Source organism: Alexandromys fortis, unplaced genomic scaffold (assembly GCF_014885135.2).
Source record: "Alexandromys fortis isolate MF-2015 unplaced genomic scaffold, M_Fortis_MF-2015_v1.1 scaffold_26, whole genome shotgun sequence".
NCBI lineage: Eukaryota > Metazoa > Chordata > Mammalia > Rodentia > Cricetidae > Alexandromys > Alexandromys fortis.
Window position 1 is genome coordinate 12,862,190 of NW_026067894.1, and position 21,112 is coordinate 12,883,301.

General features: G+C 50.4%; 1 protein-coding gene across 6 annotated transcripts; it reads left to right on the plus strand.

Annotated features, from left to right (window-relative positions):
• The first annotated feature begins 1,556 nt into the window (after positions 1–1,556).
• Positions 1,557–17,603, plus strand: Zscan20 (zinc finger and SCAN domain containing 20). Of its 6 annotated transcripts, none has more exons than XM_050156131.1 (8): positions 1,557–2,172; positions 6,706–7,195; positions 9,524–9,674; positions 10,102–10,178; positions 10,428–10,488; positions 11,195–11,878; positions 12,845–13,255; positions 14,300–17,603. In XM_050156131.1, exons 2-8 carry the CDS (start codon positions 6,800–6,802, stop codon positions 15,463–15,465), a joined length of 2,946 nt encoding a protein of 981 aa, XP_050012088.1. In that variant the 5' UTR covers positions 1,557–2,172; positions 6,706–6,799; the 3' UTR covers positions 15,466–17,603. The 6 variants fall into 6 exon arrangements, with proteins under 6 accessions (XP_050012088.1, XP_050012079.1, XP_050012046.1 ...); XM_050156122.1 differs by having other exon boundaries at positions 1,558–2,172; positions 10,105–10,178; positions 12,842–13,255; positions 14,300–17,602; XM_050156089.1 differs by having other exon boundaries at positions 1,559–2,172; positions 12,842–13,255; positions 14,300–17,602.
• Positions 17,604–21,112: the final 3,509 nt, after the last annotated feature.

Below are 21,112 nucleotides of genomic sequence, written 5' to 3' on the forward strand. Positions count from 1 at the left end.
CAACCTTTTCCTCAACAGTCCTTAAAGGAAGATTTCACGATTATTCCCACCTTCCAGATAAGGAAACTAAAACGTTAGATGTGTAGGGGGAGACAGCTCAGTTGATAAAGTGCTTGCCACATGACCAATAAGGGTTGGAGGTCGGGTCTCCAGCGTCCTTATAAAAGCCAGGAGCCGCTGGGTGGTGGTGGCGCACACCTTTAATCCCAGCACTCAGGAGGCAGAGGCAGGCGGATCTCTGTGAGTTCGAGGCCAGCCTGGTCTACAAGAGCTAGTTCCAGGACAGGAACCAAAAAGCTACGGAGAAACCCTGTCTCGAAAATTAAAAAAAAAAAAAAAGCCAGGAACCACAGTGCCACATGTAACGCCAGTGCTGGGGGATGGATGGGGAAACGATGACAGGCAGATTCCCGGAGCGCATGGGGCCACCCTAGCTGAACCTTGGCGCTTTAGGTTCATTGAGAGATCCCATCTCTAGTTAACAGGGTGGAGAACGCTCTATGAAGAACGTGCATCCTGACCTCAGGCCTCCCCAAGGAAGCTCACCTGCCCATACAAACACACGTGTACGAAAGAGGTGCTAGCTAGCACTCTGCCCGAGGGTTTGCAGCTACGGAGTGTCCAGGCATGCCCCCTGCATTGCAAGGTAAGTGGCTGGACCCCAGAGTCTATGGCTTATCCACATATTATCTTTAATCTTCAAAATACCATGAGACATAGGTTCTGTTCTGTCCCCTGAATTTGATAGACAAAAAAGAAAACCAAAGACAAATGCACTGCGCTGCTTTCTTCAAGGCTGCACAGCTAGGAAGTTGCCGAGTCGGGATTTGGCTCTATGCCTGACTACAAACCCCACATTTCCAGCTTTCTACTCGATTGCTCATCCCTCAGTGTATTTACAGTGAGCATCTTAGCTAGTGTTACTGTCGCTGTGACAAAGGGTCACGGCCAAAGCAATTTGGGGAGGGAAGGTTTTATTCGGCTGACACTTCCACATTGCAGCCTGTCCTTGAAGGAAGCTGGGACAGGGTCTCCTCAATCAGCGCAGGAACCTGGAGGCAAGAGCTGATGCAGAAGCTAAGGAAGGACACTGCTTACTGGCTCGCTCAGCCAGCTTTCTAACAGAACCCAGAACCACGAGCCCAGGGGAGGCTCCACCTACAATTGGCTGAGCCCTCCCCCATCAATCATTAATTAAGAAAATGTCCCCCAGGCTTCCCCATAGTCCGTCTTATGGAGGCATTTTTATCAATGGAGGCTCTCTCCTCTCAGATGACTCTAGCTTGAGTCGAGTTGACATAAAACTAGCCAGGACAGTGATATAGAGCAAGCACAAATTATACTAAGATGATTCAGCAGCAAGGGTGACTTGGTTCCAACACCCACAAGGATTCAAGCTCGTAGAAAGCGATTTTCATAATAATGGCCAATATCGGCTATCCACTGTTGGATCCTGGCTCCGAGTTAGCAGTTCTAGGTTTATTGTTTTACTGACGCCTACCAGAAACCTGCGACATGGGTGCTATTATTGTTCTTACAAGTGAAGAAGGGAGGTACAGAATTCTTCCAAACCACTCAACTAAACTGTGACCTGGAAACTGTAGTTTCAACAGCCCAACACTTGCCTGCTCAACAGAATGATCACTGCAGATAAGTTTCAAACCTGAGGAGCCTAATTAACGTATCAAAGCGAACTTGACCTCCCTGCATTCTTCAGTCCCTATAGGCACGTCAGCCTTTGTCCCAGGTTTGAAACCTAACAGTAGCCACCCTCTTTCCTTTTTCACTATTATTTCTTCCCTACTTTCTCTAGCTTCGGTTCCTCGGTGAGCCCTACCCATTATAATCTAGGCTCCGCCTACTAGGCGGTGCTGTTACCGAAGAACCAATGGAAAGAGTCAGGATCGCCTCGGGCTACGCCCCCAGGCGGTGACCCTGCAAGATTTGTTCCGGTGCCCGAGCCTATAAGAAGATGACGCACTCATTGGCTAACGCCATCAGAGAGGCGGCCGACAGGGGGTGTTGTCCGCAGGCGCTCGAGCGATGCGTTTTGGGAGTTGTAGTTTCGGAGACCTGGTTCCTAGACTGGCGCCGTCGGGACTCCTCGTCCCAGCATCCCCCGCACGAGCCTGGGAGCACTTCCGCCCTGCTGTGAAGTGGGTGTCTCGGTGGGTGAGTCCGGGTGGCGGATGGGGTGCCCCTGAGAGTCAGGCGCTGAGCTGGAGACTTAGGAGGTGGTGGTACCCTGGGGGGGGGGGGTCTGGGAAGGTGAGAGGGGAAAGTAGCGTGTGTGTGTGTGTGTGTGTGTGTGTGTGTGTGTGTGTGTGGCGCGGGGAGGGCAGAGGATGCAGCGTCTGGAGATGGGTCACCGAGGGGTCGGTCCGAAGAGTGAGTTGGAGGAGCCCACAGTGAGGCGGGTCTTACAGAGGTCTGCAGGTGAGGTGGAAGGGATGGGTTTTTGCCGCGTAGGAAAGTCACCTTAAGGTCTGGAGAGCACAGGCAGGGAGAGAGGATTCCAAGGGCCCTGTCAAAGAAGTGAAAAGGCCCGGAGCCGAATGAAGTCTGACCTTAAAATAGTGCTTCATTCTCCACACCCAAGTTCATGTCATTTGTGATGGGACTCGCTTTAGTGTTCAGCCCCAAACCTTTGCTTCTTCCCTCATTCCTGATGGCAGTGAAAAGGCGGCTTCATCTACTGACCCACCCACTTCTGACCCACCCACCCACTCTTAACTGACCCACCCACCCTCTACTGACCCACCCACCAGCTTACTTGTTTAACCAGTGGATTTCTCCTGCATTCTTCCCCATCCATGCGGGTTTCACATCTTGCCTTTTCTTTGGTATCTCCTAAAATCACCTCTGCCTTCTGAGGGTCTCTGCAGAAGCGTCCACGTTTTTGTTTCTCCAGCTCTGACAAACACTGCAGCCAGTGCGATCTGTAGCACTCAAGTCGGACTGTATTTTCAGCCCCCCAGCTTGGGATCCCGAACTGGCGTGCAGTGCGTGTTGAAGGAAAACGTGGTATTAGAGTTTTCGTAACTCCCTTTGCAGCCCACTTTTCACACCCTCCACATTCTGGGGCTGCCAGAGTTTCCCTCATTTTCTGGGTGGGCCATTTGGTTCTCCACTCTTCTATATCCTGTCTCTCTGCTGTGGCATCCTCAGGACGGCTCATGTCCATTTCCCTTTGTCCAGCTCAGAACAGCAAACACCTAATGTAGATCAAGCAAACGAATAAATGCCTGGCGAATGCGGGCTGGCGATCGTCAGGGTGAGCTTTGTTAGTCCAGGCTTGAAGATGCTATGGACTTCCACAGCATGGAAGAGGCAGAAGCGGATCTAGACTCTGTCTTCGCTCTCTTCCTTGATGTCCTTTCTGTCTCCCATAGCATAATTCTAGCAGGTCTGAGGCTGTGTGACGTGATTGAGGAGAATGATGGGAGAAGACTGACTTGGGCCCATGTCCGACCTCTGCCACTTGGTGGTTCTCTCTCTTCCTCTCGGAAGCTCAGTTGCCCTCTGTCCATCACAGCTGGGTCGTCCCTTGGTAAGGAGCCATTTCAGTCAGCACACTGTCTTTGCATAAGCTCCCAAGCACGGCTGGGTTTTCCAGCGTGAGCATGAGACAGAAGATCGACTTTGGCATGGGCTAATGCTGTAGGAAAGCCCACTTCCATGGGGTGAAAGGAAAGGCTCACGAAACTGAAAGCAGGCAGAGAGTAGAAGAGACATAGCGCTCAGCACCACATGCCCTCTCTGGAGTGGACTTGGATGGATCAACTCTGAAACGTAGTGTCCCTTCTCTCTCGCTCTGCTTTTTGTGTGACACGGGAGTTACAGGTTAGTGACGCTCAGCTCAGCACTAATGGCCTTCCACTTGCTTGCCTGGAGGATTCCTTGCAAATATGGATGGAAAATCCTGAGATGTATTTAGCGCCAATAAAAGACACCTCTTGGTGACTGGAAATATATATATACATATATATATATATATATATATATATGTATATATATATTCCTGATGCCTCAGGACTAGAGTTTGCCCCTGCCCAGCTGTTGATTGACTGTGTTGACCTCCCTTCCCCCATGGTAGTCCATATGAAGAAGATTGATATATATATATATACATATATATATATACCCCAGGGGTTTATTTCTATTTGAAATAAACTTTAAAGATTTTGAAGATCTCTCCCCCAAAAGATGTTCTAGGCTCTGGCTTTGGGACTGGTGGCTGCTCTGGTCGGATGAATGTCCCCTTTGTGCAGGAGCATGGGAGTCTTTGCTTGCTGACTTGCTATCTGTCCCAGCTATTGTTGGATCTGTAGATCCCAGTACAATGCTGAGCACATAATGGGTACTCTGTGAGTGCCTGACAGCTTAGTCCATGTGTGTGACAGTGACAAATATGTGTTTGGATTAGTGTCTCAGGAAAAATGTGTTTTTACAAAAAGTTATGAAATGTTGATTCTTTTTTCTTTTTTTTTTTTTGAGACAGGGTTTCTCTGTAGCTTTGGTGCCTGTCCCGGAACTAGCTCTTGTAGACCAGGCTGGCCTCGAACTCCCAGAGATCCGCCTACCTCTGCCTCCCGAGTGCTGGGATTAAAGGTGTGCGCCACCACCGCCCGGAGAAATGTTGATTCTTTAATGTAAATCATGGACATTCTAGACTTTTGATATAACAGATTCATATATTTAATACAAGGCAACAAAGTTATTTAATGGCTCTACTGTTTATCATATATGAGGTACTGTTCTGGCCTTCGTGATACACTGCAGTGGCATTGTCCAGTGTGGAAATAGGTGACTGCAAAGTGTGGGTGATCATTTATGTCAGGGGTATGTGTCAGCTGGGACCAGGATCAGGGATGAGGGTAGGGCATGACAAGGGCACCCCCAGGAATTCTTCCTGAAGGAAGTGACAGAGGGATGAGCCTGGAGTAGCCCAGTGGCCATGCGTTTTTCTCCGAGCATCTTCCTAAGTACGTGGGCATCTTTATAGACAGTCTCTATTTTTTTTTTTTTTTGTCACCTTTGCCTTGTTTCTATACAGCCTAGTCAGATGACCCAGAATGTTGTCTGAGGTTTCTGTCCTGCCCAGTTCCTACAGTTGTTAAGTCCTCCCAAAAAATCACACAGAGGTCTACATTAGTTATAAACTGAATGGCCCATTAGCTCAGGCTTCTTATTAACTCTTATATAGCCCATTATTCTTGTCTGTGTTAGCCATGTGGCTCAGTACCTTATTCAGCAGGGCAGTCACATCTTGCTTCTTCTGTGGCTGGGCCAGGGACTAGAGAAAGAGCTTCCTTCTTCCCAGAATTCTCCTGTTCTCATTGACCCGCCTTTACTTCCTGTCTGGTTGTCCCATCTATACTTCCTACCTGGCTACTGGCCAATCAGCGTTTATTTAAAATATAATTGACAGAATACAGAGCACTGTCCCACACCACCAGAATACCAAATGCCATTGTCCTTCTCCTCTGGGTTCTGCTGTACCATTCCAGCTTAGATGTAAACAATGGTCTTCTTGGGTTGGGAATGTTTTATGTCATTAGACTTGCCACAAAAAACTTTTCTAAGGGAACCCAGTGTGGGTGTCACCAGGGAGGCTGTTCTCGCTTTCTCTCTTTAGATGCCAATATGCACATGTCCCTACAATGTGTTACAGAAGATGGTGTCAGGGAAAGATAGAAGTTGAAGAGAAAAGAACTCTTTCGACGTGGACAGGAAACCAATTGTTCTTAGTCTAGTTTGCTCCTGTCCTCAGGAATTCACTATCTATAACTTCATTGTTCGTTGTGCTCCTCTGTGGGCTGAACACTGTTAGATCCATCGGAAGCTGTGGTCTGGGCATGATAGGGTGATCATGGTTGTAAGGGGGTGCCCAAGGTGCCACGGAAGCTGTGACTGAGGACAAGCCCTGTTTTAGGGACTGGGAAGGCCATGGAAGTGTGCAGTTTAAGGAGAGACCTAGGCAGGTGAGCAAGGGCTCTGTGGAGGGTTCAGAGGGCAGTGGGAAGGAACTGGGCTGGGCAGCTGGAGCAGGTAGTAGTCAGGTGTTGTGTAGAATGGACTGGGCATGGGGGTGAGAGCTGGAGAAGGAGATGGCCTGGTCGTGCATTGGAGGGCAAGTGCAGGATGGGTGTGGTGGTTCTGTGGCCTGATGTGATTCTGTGGACTGATGTGGTTCTGTGGCCTGATGTGATGGTTCCGTGGACTGATGTGATGGTTCCATGGACTGATGTAGTGATGGTTCTGTGGACTGATGTGGTGATGGTTCTGTGGACTGATGTGGTTCTGTGGCCTGATGTGGTGACGTTTCCGTGGACTGATGTGGTGATGGTTCTGTGGCCTGATGTGGTGACGGTTCCGTGGACTGATGTGGTGATGGTTCTGTGGACTGATGTGGTGACGGTTCTGTGGACTGATGTGGTTCTCTGGACTGATGTGATGATTCTATGGACCAGGCTTACACATTCAGCTGTGTCCTGAAGGATGGAACTTGGTGCTGTCTGCCTGTAGAGTGAGCTAGGTGCTGGCTTCAGAGCCTGATCAGGGTCTCATTCCCTGCTCTTTGCAAAGGAGCATCCCTGCCTGTGTCTTTCTGTGCCTTCCACAGCTGGAGTGTTCGAGAGAGGAGGAAAGCGACGCTTCTGGGTCCTCTCGCTCACTCTGCTCTTTGTCTTTCCGCCTTTGCAGTCCTTCCCCAGGAGTCCCTTGAAGGCCACATTGCCAATGCAGGAAGTCACTGGATGAGGACAGCCCAGCTGAAGTGAAGTTCTCAGGCCTAGTGATGGCTGTGGCCTCGCCTCCACCAGAGCCTGAAGACGTCCTGATTGTGAATCTGCAAGAGGACTCATGGGGCTCAGACTCCAAACCCCAGAAGGAGGTCCATGGCCACGTCCCTGGCCTCGAGGTTTCCCGCCGGTGTTTTAGACAGTTCCAATACCAGGACGCAGCTGGACCCCATGAGGCCTTCAGCCAGCTCTGGGCTCTCTGCTGCCGTTGGCTGAGGCCTGAGATCCGCCTCAAAGAGCAGATCCTAGAATTGCTGGTTCTGGAACAGTTCCTGTGCATCCTACCCAGAGAGGTGCAGACCTGGGTGCAGGCACGACACCCAGAGAGTGGGGAGGAGGCTGTGGCCCTGGTGGAGGATTGGCACCGAGAGGCCTGGGCTGCCGGGCAGCAGGTGAGGCTCATAGTCTGTTCTCTGAGGAGCTGGTTGACAAGGTGGGGGCCTGGAACTGAGTTAATAATTGCCCCCAAGTCACAATAATAATCATTGAGTAGCTGTTATATACCGAACCCTGCTGTGTAGTAGTTAGTATTCTAAATGCCTGACTTGTGTTAACTCATTAAATCCTGCCGCAGCTTAATAAGGTGGGTCGATACTGTTAGCCTAATTTTACTAGTGAGGATATGGAGGCAAAGAAAAGATAGGCAGTTGGTTCATAGTCACTACCTACTGGATCTGCACTTGGAAAAGTAACTAGAGTGTGTATAACACCATTGAAATTGCCTCCCAGCACATAGAGCGTGCCCACATTTGATAAATGGGATTGAAATGAGGAACTAGATAAAAGCCCACACTCCTACCACCACCTGATTTTGACAAAGAGGCAACAACAACAACAAGCAAACAAGCAAACAAACACCCCACACTGGCGAAAAGACAGCTGTCTTAGTTACTTTTCCATTGCTGTGAAGTGATACCATGACCATCATTCGGGATGTGCGGTGGTGGACATGGTGCTAGAGCAGTAGCTAAGAGCTTACACCCTGTTTGGCAAGATGGACGCAGAAAGAGAGAGAGAGAGAGAGAGAGAGAGAGAGAGAGAGAGAGAGAGAGAGAGAGAGACTGGCTCTAATGTGGGCTTGAAACCCCCAGTGATACAACCTCCAAGGCCACACCTTCTAATCCCTCCCAAACAGTCTACCAACTGGGAAGCAAACATAAGAGCCTATGGGGGCATTCTCAATTGAAACACCACAGCAACATCTTTAGCAAACAATGCTGGTCAAACTGGATAGCTTGCTGTAGGAGAACGAGCTCGATCCCTATATCTGCCCAAAATGCCACTCCACAAGGATCCAAGACCTCAACATAAGACCTGATAGCTTGGATCAGATAGAGGAGAAGGTAGGGCATATGCTTCAACTTACAGCACAACCAGGACTGTCTAAGCAGGACCCCTGCAGCACAGGTGTTAAGATTAGCACTTGACAGATGGACCTCATGGAACTAAAAAGCTTGTACAGCAAAAGGACATCATCATTTGAGCAAAGAGACAGTCTACAGAATGGGGGAAATCTTTGCCAGCTATATACCTGACAGAGGGTTAGTATCCACAATAGACAAACAAGCAAAACAAAAACCGCCCTCAAAAATTAAACAAGAAAACACACAAAACCCTAAGCAATAAACAACCAGACAAAACCTAATTAAAATTTAGAGCATGAAATTGTACAAAGGATTCTCAGAAGCAGAAATACAAATGTCTGAGACATTTTTTTTAATGTCCAGTATTCTTAGCTATCAGATAAATAAATTATAATTACTTTGTGATTTCATCTTAGCCCAGTCAGAATAGTTAAGATTAAAACAACAAGCTGGACAATGGCAGCACACATCTCCCAGGCAGAGGCAGATGGATCTCTGTGAGTTCAAGGCCAGCCTGGTCTACAAGAGCTAGTTCCAGGACAGGCTCCAAAGCTATGGAGAAACCTTGTCTTGAAAAACAAAAAACAAACAAAACAAAACAAAAAGATTAAAGCAACAACAACAGAAAACAACTGGTAACAAATGGTATTCTGGATATGGGGAAGGGAAACACTGTTAGTGGATAGGTGAACTGGTGTGGCCACTCTGGAAATCAGTGTGGAGGTTTCCCAGAGCTAGATGTAGATCTACCATGGAATCCAGCATATTCCTGAAGGACTGTATTCTGCCACAGAGATACTTTCTCACCGTGTTCATTCTGCTTGCTTCACAATGACCAGGCAATGGAAACAGCCCAGGTATCCTTCTGACCGTAACGAAAATGCACGTATATAGAGTGGGATATTATTTAACTGTGAAGGAAAATGAATTGTGGAATCCACAGGTAATGGTTGGAGCAGAAAGTAATCATTTTGAGTGTTGTAACCCAGACCCAGAAAGTAAGGAATGTCATCGAGTCTAGACATGCAGTTTCTGCACTAAAGAGGCAAACAGGCTTATGAGAGGCTTATAAATTACATTTTCATTTCCCAAAATTTTATGTATTTTGTCTCTGGGAATCAAGAGTACTTTGAATAGTGATCACCTGCTTGAAATATTTGTACAGCCTCCCAGAATAGTGTAAATGCTGATTCGTTTACTAAAGTCAGTCTGGTAGCTTTCTCATCGAGTCTGAAACTCTTTTTTGAACCTTAAGAGTCTGTTAACCCTGGAACAGATTCAAACACAAAATAACATTCCCGACTCACTGAAGGGACCTGATTGAACTGATGACGGAAGTTCTGACTTCATATGTAGGGACTGGAGCTGTGTGCTGAAGACTGCGGGTCCTCCGGAGCAGTTCAGGCGTGTCCGAGCTCCCGGCTGCCGCCAGCGGGTCACAACTCTGAGGCACAGCACCGGAAACAGTGGAATACACATCCTGACCTTTCCAAGATGAAAGAGAGCGGTCAGTACCAAGGCTATGGGGACATGAGAGAATGAGGCCTTTCCTCCCAAGGGACAGGCTTGGGAGGTGGGGAGAAAGGATGTACAGGATTCAAGGTCCACGATAGGACAATGTCTGATGGATGTTGTCATTGAGCTCTATGGGAGAGGATGCTGTAGGTACCACACTAGCTCTATACAGTTACACAGAGGTGTGGGCGTGGCAGTGGGTGTGTGCTGCTCATAGGGTGGGGACAGGTACCTCACACTGAAGCACACTGAAGACAGCTTAGGACTCCCAGCTTCTAAAAGGAAAGTCAAAGGAGAAGCATGCACTGGGCATGGGCTACCCCGGCTTGGCCCCGTGTGACCTTTGGGAAGCTGCATCTCGGAAGGAAGTGGTTTAGAGAACGGAAGCTCATGTCTCACAGGGTTCTTCTCTTCTCCAGCAGTCCTCACACCCCAGACCCCAACTGTTCCAAAGATGGGGAGCACTGGAGATTGGGAGGTAGCAGCCAAGTCCCAGGTAAACTGCTGTTTCCTCTTCCTGTCATCCTCTGCCATGCCCCTTTCCCCGTGGCCTCCCCTAGCAGAGGGGTATAGGGCATAGGGTGTTAGCCTTTGCCCCACTGGGCCTGCTGGTGCTCACTGACCATGATGCTCGCTCCACACATGGCATCGCTGAAGTATCCTGATCTTCCTTAGGCCTGGTCAGGTTCCCGACTGCTTTTAAAAGTGTCAGTGACATTTAAGGTCCTTTCTGTGTGTGCCACAGGAGGCCCTGAACCTTGGTAGAGGAGCCAAGGAGGACCCCGCAGGAGATGACCGTGGGAATGGTGAGTGTCTGGGGAAAGAGACTGCCCTGCTTCAGGGCCCAGCTTGCCCATTTCTGGCACGCCACCCCTCAGAGCCAGAGCTCTGCACCCCTGCGCTTTCAGGGGAGGAAGAAGGCTGGCTCTCTCCCCGCCTTCTCTCCCCCTTCTCTCTCTCCCTGCCTTCTTCTCTCCCCCCTTCTCTCTCCCCCTACCTTCTTCTCTCCCCCGTCTCTCTCCCCCTTCCCTCTTTCCCTCCATCTCTTTTTTCTACCCCTTCTCTCTCTCCTTGTCCCTGCTATCAGAATTTGCTTCATGTTTAGTGTTGTTTTGTCCTATAGGTAAGAGTGTCAGCGGAGGTCTGACGTTTCCCAGCAAGAGAGAAACACACACACACCCACCCCCTGCACTTGCTCCTTCCTTCCAACAGTGGAGTTGAGTCTGGTTGGGTTGTTTGAAGTCCTGCGTTTGTCATTTGTGGATCTGTACTGGCCACCCTGTTGTATGATGTATTTCATACCAACAGCACAGCAAATGAGGAGCCGGCAGGTCCCTTTCGTGCTCAGCGAGGTGGTCCTGATGCTTCTAGGCACCTTTCTCCAGGGTGATCAGCACGGGACTTTCTCATTGGCCTCTTTCAGGAGAAGGGCGGGAGTTTCCAGGGCAGTGTGGAGAAGCACAGACCAACAGGTCGTTTCTGCTCAATGTGTCTGTTCTTCCTTTTGCATAGGAGTTCCAGTTTCAAAGCCAAGTGTCACCTCCCAGCATGAGCAAGGACCAGAGGATTTGGGCCTGAGCCTTCTAAACTGTGGGAACGGGAGCCCTACAGATCATAGTGTGGACAGTGAGCCAAACAAGCCAGTGGAGGCCGCAGCCCAGGAGGACTCCAGGGCCTGGGAGGAACAAGGCGACGGGGAGGACGTGAAGGTGTCAGGTGTGCACTGGAGCTACGAGGAGACCAAGACTTTCCTGGCAATCTTAAGTGAGTCTCCTTTCTCGGAAAAGCTCTGGACTTGCCACCAGAATCGCCAGGTGTACCGGGCTATTGCGGAGCGGCTGAGGGCACGGGGCTTCTTGCGGACACTGGAGCAGTGTCGCTACAGGGTCAAAAACCTCCTACGGAATTACCGGAAAGCCAAAAACAGCTACCCGCCAGGAACCTGCCCCTTCTACGAGGAGCTGGAGGCCCTGGTGAGGGCTCGGACGACCATCAGAAGAGCCACCGGCGGGCCAGGAGAGGCTGTGGCCCACCACAGGCTGGGTGACAGTGGCGCTGAGATGGATGACCAAGAGGACGGCAGCTGGGAGCCCGAGGAGGCCACAGAAGACTGCAGTGGTCCTGGCCTGGCCACCGAGGAGTCTCCTCAGGGCCCTAGGAGTGCAGGGGGCCCAGCTCTGCTCCAGAGCCGCATTGGTAAGAATATGGCGTGTAACTGGATGAATGTCAGTCAGGCTGCGGCTTTCCAGGTTAGAACTCAGACTAGGAGTTGTGTCAGTGACGCTAGAGTAAGGTGCCAGGGCCCTGGACCACCCTCAGGCGCATACTCTCTTCTCTAGTGGCCACATCTGGTTATAGGAGCAATAATTCTAAAGCCTTGCTAGACCTGGAGAGACCCCAGTTGCTTCCCTGAGTGTCACTGATGACTCTCCTAGGTGGCACCAGAGCGAATGTTTTCATGTCCATAGGTGTGCTTCTCCAGTGTGTGTGACAGCAGCCCAGTGTGTTTGGGGTAAGAGAGAGTGAGGGAAATAGTAAAGCCTAGAGGAGAAGCTCACAGTGCGGACTTGAGAATCCTGGGGTGACAAATACACCTCTTGCAAAGAGACAGTCACTGACATCCATGAATGAAGCATCTGAAGCCTCAGGAAGGAACAGTCTGGGCTCCTGCTCATGTTCATGGCCCCTCATCCCGCCCCAACTCCCATGCTGCCTCCTTGGGTTACGTGACTTACCTGCACCGGAATGGAGTCTGGATCACGGCGACCAGAGAGGGAAGGGTGTCCTCAGCTGTAGTCTGTCACCTGGTTATTCAAGGTCCGTTTATGTCTCTGGTCCGTGGGGATTCTCAGATTCCATGTTAAAGAATTCACAGAGGAGACGAGATGTATTCTGAATGAATACAGGGAGAATCTCGTGGATCTCAGTGACTCATTGGCTGAAGCCAAGGGAATGGCTCCCTTGATGCCATTGCTAAAACATGGCCACTTGTTTCTCCCTTGAGAGGGTGAGAGAGGATACCTTGGCTCATTTTCCCAGCATACCCCCGAGAAGCAAGTCTGTGTTCCCAGGAACTTGGACAGTTTCTGAGACCCGTGTTCTAGGGATCTATCAGTCAGGTGATGCTGGTCTTAACCTCTGACCTCTTCACTTCGACAGCAGGTGTTCACTGGGGCTTCGAGGAGACCAAGGCCTTCCTGGCAATTCTCAGCGAGTCCCCGTTCTCTGAAAGGCTTCGTACCTGTCACCAGAACCGCCAGGTGTACCGGGCCGTTGCAGAGCGGCTGTGTGCGCTGGGCTTCCTGAGGACTCTGGAGCAGTGTCGCTACAGATTCAAAAACCTTCTTCGAAGCTACCGAAAAGCCAAGAGCAGCCACCCACCAGGAACCTGCCCCTTCTATGAGGAACTGGACTCACTAATGAGGGCTCGGACGGTGATCAGGGCCATGGAGATGGCAGAAGAAGCCAGAGGTCTTCCTGGAAATGGGCAGAGCGGTACTGAGCCCGAGGAGCAAGAGGCCTGGGCTGAGATGGGAGATGCAGATGCCATTAAACTTCTGACGCCAGACACGGGTGAGCCTGGAGTCTGGGTGTCAGCAGAATCTGCAGCCAGTGCAAAGAGGGGAGCTGAAGGGACTGAAATCTGCACAATACACCCCAAGACTAAGTTCTCAGCACCCAGGAGGTTCATCTACCCCAGGGGGACAAATGAATAGGGGCAGGGAATAGGAGTCAAAGACAGAGGGTAGAGATGAGGGAGAAGGGAAAAGGAACAAGGGAGAAGGGAAGGGATATTTGCCCCAAGGGACAAAAGACTACCTCTGGATGGAGAGGAGACAGACATGGCCCATAGGCCACAGCAGTGAATAACGGCCAAAGGGGAACCCCATTTTAGAATGAGTTGGTTTATTTTGATTGGGCATGTTAATTAGATGAGCCAAAGGGGGCTTCTGATTGCTGGACTTCAATACTTTGATAGCTGGACCAAGCCTCAGGAAGAGGAAGTGGCCAAATAAGGGAATAGACCTTGGTGGCCAGCTTTAGGGATGTAATTTTAACAGTTTAGCAAGACAGAAGGAATGGGGAAAGAGAAGGCCAGCCAGAGCCTGTTTGCCATGCTCGGGCCTACTAGAGTCCTTCAGGAACCAGGTATATTATCTTTGTCTCTGAGCCAAAAGAGGGAAGGAGATCAAATAGGAAAAGAATGGTGCATTGCCTAGATCCTGTCATCTCTGATTTACTGTTATCCTGCACACAAGGTGGCCAGTCTGGCTTTTACCGGGACATGTCTGGGTAATTATGGAACGGATTCAGCCTTGTATGACACAGGATCTGTTCAGTGTACTGGAGGGTGCTATGAGCTGACTAGTATTGAGTACAGACTTCAGAGGAATGGCCGGAAGGGGAGCCAGGCTGAATGGTTGCTGGGTTGGGGTTACTGTATTCCAGAACACTCCTCAACTTTTCAGAGAAGCACACATGTATCCAGAAACATGGTAACGTTTATAAGCTGAGGAATATAAGATTCAAATCTATGTTAGCCAGATTTACAAACTACACGATACAGGTACGTTAATGCTAACCAGTGAATGAACAAAAAACTTCTATTTCTGCCAGTTCTTTCAGGTTTTGAGTTGAAACATACGGATGAAGACCGAATTTCAGAGCAGGACGTTTTTGGGGAGTTGCCTGGAGCATTCTCAGAGTATCCCACAGATGCCATTTGCCGGCCCCATGCCTGGGGGGAGGACGAGAATGAGGATGAAGGGCCGTGGCGGAATGCGCTCCCATGGGAAGAGTGTTCCTCTGAGGAGGACTCAGAAAAGCTCATTGACCATCGAGGTCTGTACCTCACAGAGACACCCTACAAATGTCACACACGCATAAAAACCTACACTAGGAACTTCCACTGCATGGTCCACCAACGAGCCTACACGGGTGAGAAGCCCTACAAGTGTCCTGACTGTGGAAAAGGTTTTAGTGACCGCTCCAACCTCAGTACCCACCAGAGAACCCACACCGGGGGAAAGCCCTATACATGTGGGGAGTATCAGAACAGCTTCAGGCAGGGATCAAACCTCCCGGCACATCGGAGGCTCCACTTGGGAGGAGCTCCTGACCTGTGTGATGTGTCTGGGGAGAACTTTGGCGACAGCCCATCTTTTAGTGCTCGCTGGAGAAACTCTGCATGGGAGTTACCCGAACGTCCTCAGGATGCCAGCCTGATAATCAGTTCTCCTGGGCCCTGTCACACCACCTCAGGGGAGAAGCTGTACCCGTGTCCTGAGTGTGGAAGGTGTTTCTCTAAGAGCTCTGCCCTCATCAGTCACCAGAGAATCCACACGGGCGAGAAGCCGTATGAGTGTGGAGAGTGTGGGAAGAGCTTCAGTAAGGGCTCCACCCTGGCCAACCACCAACGGACGCACACTGGCGAGAAGCCGTACAAGTGTGCGGCCTGTGGAAAGTGCTTCAGCGAGCGCTCCAAGCTCACCACCCACCAGAGGGTCCACACGGGGGAGAAGCCCTACCAGTGCCTCACGTGTGGGAAGTTCTTCCGCGACCGCTCCAACCTCATCACTCACCAGAGAATCCACACGGGCGAGAAGCCGTACAAGTGCAGGGAGTGTGGGAAGTGCTTTAACCAGAGCTCCAGTCTCATCATTCACCAGCGGATCCACACCGGGGAGAAGCCCTACAAGTGCACGGAGTGCGGCAAGGACTTCAACAACAGCTCCCACTTCAGTGCCCACCGCAGAGCCCACGCCGGGGGGAGAGCCCTGTAGGCCGCACCTCCTCCCGACCCAAGAGCAATAATGCCTGTTTGTGTCTCATTGTTACTTCTAAAACATGCGCGAAAGAAAGCTTCCAATGTCTAAGCTTGGTGTATACTTAGAGGTGTTTTCCTGGTAAAATTCAGGTCATTTAGATGTGAGTTAGACCCACGGGGATTGTGATTTGGAGGTACTTGTCAAGTGTAATCTGGTTTGTCCCCCCTCGCCACCACCATCACAAAACCCCTCTAGAATCGTCAGACTGTCCTTACATCTGTCTGTGGAGAGCTCAGTTGGTGTGCGAGGCAGGCGGATGGTGTAGGGTGAGAGTTGAATCTGTGGCCCAGCGTGTCGACTTTATGTCCTCACTCTGCTTCTCCCTGTTCTTGTCCTTGGTAGTGTGCAGCTGGGGCGAATCCTCACAGAGAAACCTTGGGACTTCATGGTGAGAGCAGGAGTAAACTGAAGACCGGTGCCCAGGGCACTCACTCCGGGGTCGGCAGCGAGTGGGGCAGCAGTGGCTTCGTGGCAGAATCAGCAATAAGAGCAGAAATAGCTGCGCATTGAACATTTGCTCTTGAGCAACCCGGAGCAGTCCGGCTTCCCAGAGTAGAAAACGGAGGGCAGGTTGGGTGACTGCATTGACCACACGTCTGAGAGTGAGAGAGGCAGAATTCGTCCAGACTCATGTGTCCCCGGAGTCTGGGCAGCTGTGTGCCTCACTGGGCCCTCTGACAGGGAGGCAGGGATCTAGTACTAGGATGGCAGAATATGATGACCAGCGAGCATCCCCCTCTAACGAATACAGAGGCTGAGAGTTCCTGCCCACGAAAGGAGTTGGGATGTTCAGAACTGGCGAAGCCCTCTGTGTAAGGCTGAGCTGGTGGGCAGGAGTCTGCCTTTAGAGTCGTGGGTGAGAGATGGAGGTAGGCTGAGACGGCCGTGTCTCCAGGGGGACAGTGCTTTGGTGAAGAAGTGGGTCCGAGGGTCCTTCTCCCAGGTCAGTCCTGCTGCATAGGTTTATAAGCCTTGCCAAGCAGCCTCCCCTCCCGTCCCGTCACTCCTGCCCTTTGGTCTCTTCTGACTCATTGTCTTCATTTCCAGTCCTGATGCCAAGCCCGAGGTGGAAGGTGTTGACGCCTTGTCCTCTACAGAGAGGGCTTGGGAATGGCTCCATATTCTAGGTTCTCAGCGCCGGTTCGGCTGGAGTCCTCTTGTCCCAGGCTGCCGAGTGTGGTCACTCAGACCAGCGTCTCACACAGACAGGTCAAATCACAGAGGTTCATGCACAGTCGTTTTGTTTGTAGCACTTTGGCCTCTAGAGCTTTTCCTTAGATGGGTTTAAAAGTGTTGACCAAGGGCCTTGTCTTTCGTGGATTTTAAAGGAAGATGACTTTCTTACAGCTGTGTGTGACCTTAGGGTGCTGTTCATATCCCAGTTATTCTATGGCCGTGGGAAGTGTTGATCGGATAATAGCTGTGGAGAACTCGGAAGACTTGCACTTTTTCTTTGCACGTGAAGAGGTGGGTGGGAGGTCTTCCTATTCCCACTGAGGAGGTCACTCCCTAGCCTTTCCTTAGTTCCAGAGAACAGAACCCTTCCCAGGAGCCAGTCCACCCGAGGCTACCTCCTACCAGCTCTTTCCAGCTTACCTTACCTGGCTTAAGTCTGAGAAGCAGGGGTCATGGGATGATCCCTGACTAGTAACCAGAAAATGCCAATAGCTGCATAGAAAGATATGTAGAATACTCTAAGTCCAATAGGAAGGGTCCTGAAGGAGAGAAGAACATTCTAGAGAAAGTTACCAAGGTGTGAAATAGCATGGGTTTCAGGTGGAGGTAGAGGTCCAGAAGGTTTGTAGGGGTTGGGATGGGGTGGGGGGAGTGGCGTCCGAGATTATTCAGGTACTGGGGCAAGGTCATTCTAGATGTAGCAACGCCCCAGGCTTTTTCCTTACACCAGTTGGAAGCTTAGCTGGGTGGGTCCTCAATGGTGCTAATCTCTGTCAGTTCCAGCCTCTCTTCCAGCACATGCCTTAGCTGTAACATTAAATCGCCAAGTGCTTTTTTCCTCTTCAACTGTACGTTTTGTATTTCTTTCTGTCTCCCTTGCTGTTTTTCATTGTAGCCCCGCATAAGATCACTGGCACTAACTATACCACAGGCACAACGGTTATGCTGTCTTGAAATATTCCTAAAGAAATCAGCTCGAGCCGGGTGGTGGTGGCGCACGCCTTTAGCCTTTAATCCCATCGCTCGGGAGGCAGAGGCAGGCGGATCTCTGTGAGACCAGCTGGTTTACAAGAGCTAGTTCCAGGACAGGCTCCAAAGCCAACAGAGAAACCCTGTCTGAAAAAAAAAAAAAAAAGAAATCAGCTCCGTTACTTTTAAATTTAGCCTTGGGCAAGTTCTTAGAGCATGGGCAGAAGGTATCCAGGTTCTTTGCCAGAATATCATCCAAATGGTCTCATAGCCCAGTTGCTAATAGACCTTATTTTCTTCTGAACCCTCTTGAGCTGGGCCCCACAGTCTGCATGGCTCCCAGTGCTGCTATTGGCCCAGCTCTTAACTGTGATGGTCCACTAAGGGTTGCTTATAGCATTCAACCTCAAACAAAGCAAAGCGAGCAAGCTGGAATTAGGTGAGGCTATAGAGCAATGAAAGCCAGTGACGCGCTTCCTCCAGCAAGGCTCTGTCTCCTAAAGGTCCCATCACTTCCCCCAGCACCACCATCTGAGGGCCAGGTATTCAAATACTCAAGCCTACGGGAACATTCGTCATTCAAACCACCACAGTCCCATATACGTGGAGCTTAGATGACAGACTCAGGGTGATGTGTTTTTACGTGCATTGTCAAAACTCAACAACCAATTGGAGCTTGAATGTGTGGCTGTCAGGTCTCTGGTTGGGTTGTATGGCAGGGTTAGAGTTAATAAAAGAGGTGAGGGTTTGAATTGCTACAGTGGCTCTGGTGAGGAGAAGAGACCTTGCCAGAGTTTCAGAGGCAGCAGGAGAAAGTGAAGTGTTCTTGGTGACTGGGTGGAGCATGCATCACTCTAGGCTGGGGACATGGGGAAGGGCTGGATATAGACATAGGTGAGCAGAAAATGTAAGCTTAGTTGGACACTTCAAATGCTGGGTCCCTAATGGACCTTTGAGTAAACAGTTCATTTATATGTTTGAGCCCGAAGTTGGGGGGAGAGGTTAGGCCGAGAGAGTTGTATATGTGGGCACGATAGGCAAGCTCCCAAGGAAGGGGTTATGCTCAAAGTCAAAGAAGTATTGTGCTTAAGACAGAACTCCAGAAACACCAAGATGTGAAGGGAAGCACCCCTCAAAACCGGCGTGGGCCACACCCACCTCGCTCTTGTCATCTTTGGGCACTGCAGATCCCTGACTTTAGTGTAGTCTTGAGCTTTCTGGAAGCTTCGATGTGAAGGACCGAACTTCCTGTGGAAGTGAAATGGCCACCCAGACTTTGTTCGGGTGCCAGTCATTCCTTTGCTGTTGGGACTGTGCAAGTGTCTCTTGTTTTCAGTAATGGCTTCTGCTGCCTTTGTTATCTTTTATTGTCCTTTGTTCCTCTTCACAAGTCTTGTAAGTTCGGCAAGGGTAGCAGGGGCCAGGAGAACCCTTGGCCCAAGTGGTCCCATCTTCTGTTTAGTCTTTGGGAAATCACTCAGGTAATGCCTGTTCTGGAGCTGACCCTTCACCTTGCTGGCATTCCCAGGCATCCCCCAGAAGGACTTTTCTGCTTGAGTAAACTGGTATCTGGGTTTTACTGTCCTCTTCGCGGGCAGAACGTTCGCTCTGCACAGTGGTGGGTGGTGCCTCAGCCCTGACTCTGGAAAGCCTCAGTGGTTCTGTCACACAGGAGGACTTTGGTATTTGGTTGCTGAAGGCAGGATTGTATCCTAAAGCCCCCCCCCCCCCCACTTCCACAGACTCTACACAGACCCAAAGGGAAGGGAAACGTGGGCAGGGCTGCTCTGGAGCCTGAAGCAGTTTCTCTGAGGTCTGGTCCCCAGCACTGAGTTCATAGTCATGGCTGGCTTTCCTGACCACTCTCTGAAGCAACACAATCAGATGAGGGTTCTGCCCCAGTGGGGTTAGCTCTATTACAGGCCGCAGAGAGCTGGGAGCAAGTCTAAAACAGTTGACCTTTATTGGTTTGGGGCTCAGGAAGCCCTACTTTGGTGACACTTGGCTACTCAGGAGGGAAGGGGGCTTCTCTTTCCAAACAGAACCTGGGTTTGGCCTTGGAGCCACCCACAGGGAACTAATGGACCATAAGAAGTTTCTGCCTCTTAAGAGGTAGGCGAAACCAGTGGGTGGTGCTTCAAGGGCGCCCCCTGGAGGTGGTGCTGGGCCCAGAGCAGGAGAGGGCATCTCTGTGGATGGCGGAGGATCACATCTGAGAAGCCCTGATCCTGAAGTTTCTAAGTAGACAAAAGAAGTGAGACTAGGCAAGCAGGAAGCAGGAGTCCCACCAAACCTGTCTGCACGTGCCAGGGACACGGAGCAGCTGCAATCAGCAGGGATTTCCTGATAGGCTTGTTGCTTTAGAAAAGTAGACATCTGCGATCGATTTTTGGTTCCGTTGTGGTTACTGAAATTAGAATTGGTTGAATCTTACCCTGCAAGAGACTCTGGGACTGAAGACCTTAACTCTAAAACAAACCAGCCCTTCAGTATGTATTATGTTACCTGACTTTCCTTTATCTTATTATTCTGGCTGTCGCATCCTTTACTGTTTTCTTTCTTCTCTGTTTGAGGTGGCCTGGTGAGTAAACTAAACAATGGCCACAAAAGGGGCGGGGAGGAGAAGGAACTAGATTTGGGTTCTAATAGGTTCTTTGCCCCCCAATAACTTTCTCCGCGGATGCAGCAAGCGAGATCAAGCTGAATTGAAATAAACGGAACAACAGTTTATTGAGAGCAACTCCTGGGTGGGTTCTCTGGCCCCAAAGATCGAGGCCAGAGACGTTGCGTTCCTCCACTCCAGCTAAAAGTGGAGAGATTTTATAGGTTGTCGGTGAGGGGTGATGACGTGTCTGCCACAAGCTAGGTTTTGTTCGAACACCCTCTGAGCTGGCGGGGTTTGGTGAGGCGGGTCAGGGAGTCCTTTTCAGATTGTTTAAGGGCAAGCTTGAGTCTCCAACCTAACAGATTCTTCTAGCATCTTCTTTGATAGGCAGACACAGTAAAGATGGAAAGGGGACAATCTGGACATAGTGTTGCTTTCAGGGAGATGAAGCCCAGATCTTTAGGACTGTGGGTGCGGGGGGCAACTCCATCTCCTGTTTTCTCTGGGTTTTCAGACATGCTTACTGTAAGGGAAAATCCTAAGATAAGCCGCTCCGCCAGCACAAAGAAATCCAATCAAGTCAAATCAAACCAAATTAAAATGCCCCATGTTTTATTAAATGCAGCACTCTCAGGTGGCCGAGAGCATGGCAGGGGAGAGAGAAAACCGGGGAGCACATGCAAAACCTGGGACCACGTGTTCCTCCTCTGGGCACCCACTTAAATACTCTGTGGGAATGGTCATGACCCCCTGGGTCAGGACCTGGCATACTGGGATTTGGAATCCAGACCAAAGCAGTTCCCAGGCTGGGATGGATGCCAGGGGCTGGGTTGGCGCTCCCAACTTAACATC

Excerpts from the sequence above, each read along its gene's own strand:
- Zscan20 (XM_050156089.1), top strand. The coding sequence starts at position 6,800 with ATGGCTGTGGCCTCGCCTCCACCAGAGCCTGAAGACGTCCTGATTGTG. Across the intron at positions 7,196-9,523 it reads CCTGGGCTGCCGGGCAGCAG|GGACTGGAGCTGTGTGCTGA; the intron begins GTGAGGCTCATA and ends CTTCATATGTAG. Across the intron at positions 9,675-10,101 it reads TTCCAAGATGAAAGAGAGCG|CAGTCCTCACACCCCAGACC; the intron begins GTCAGTACCAAG and ends TCTCTTCTCCAG.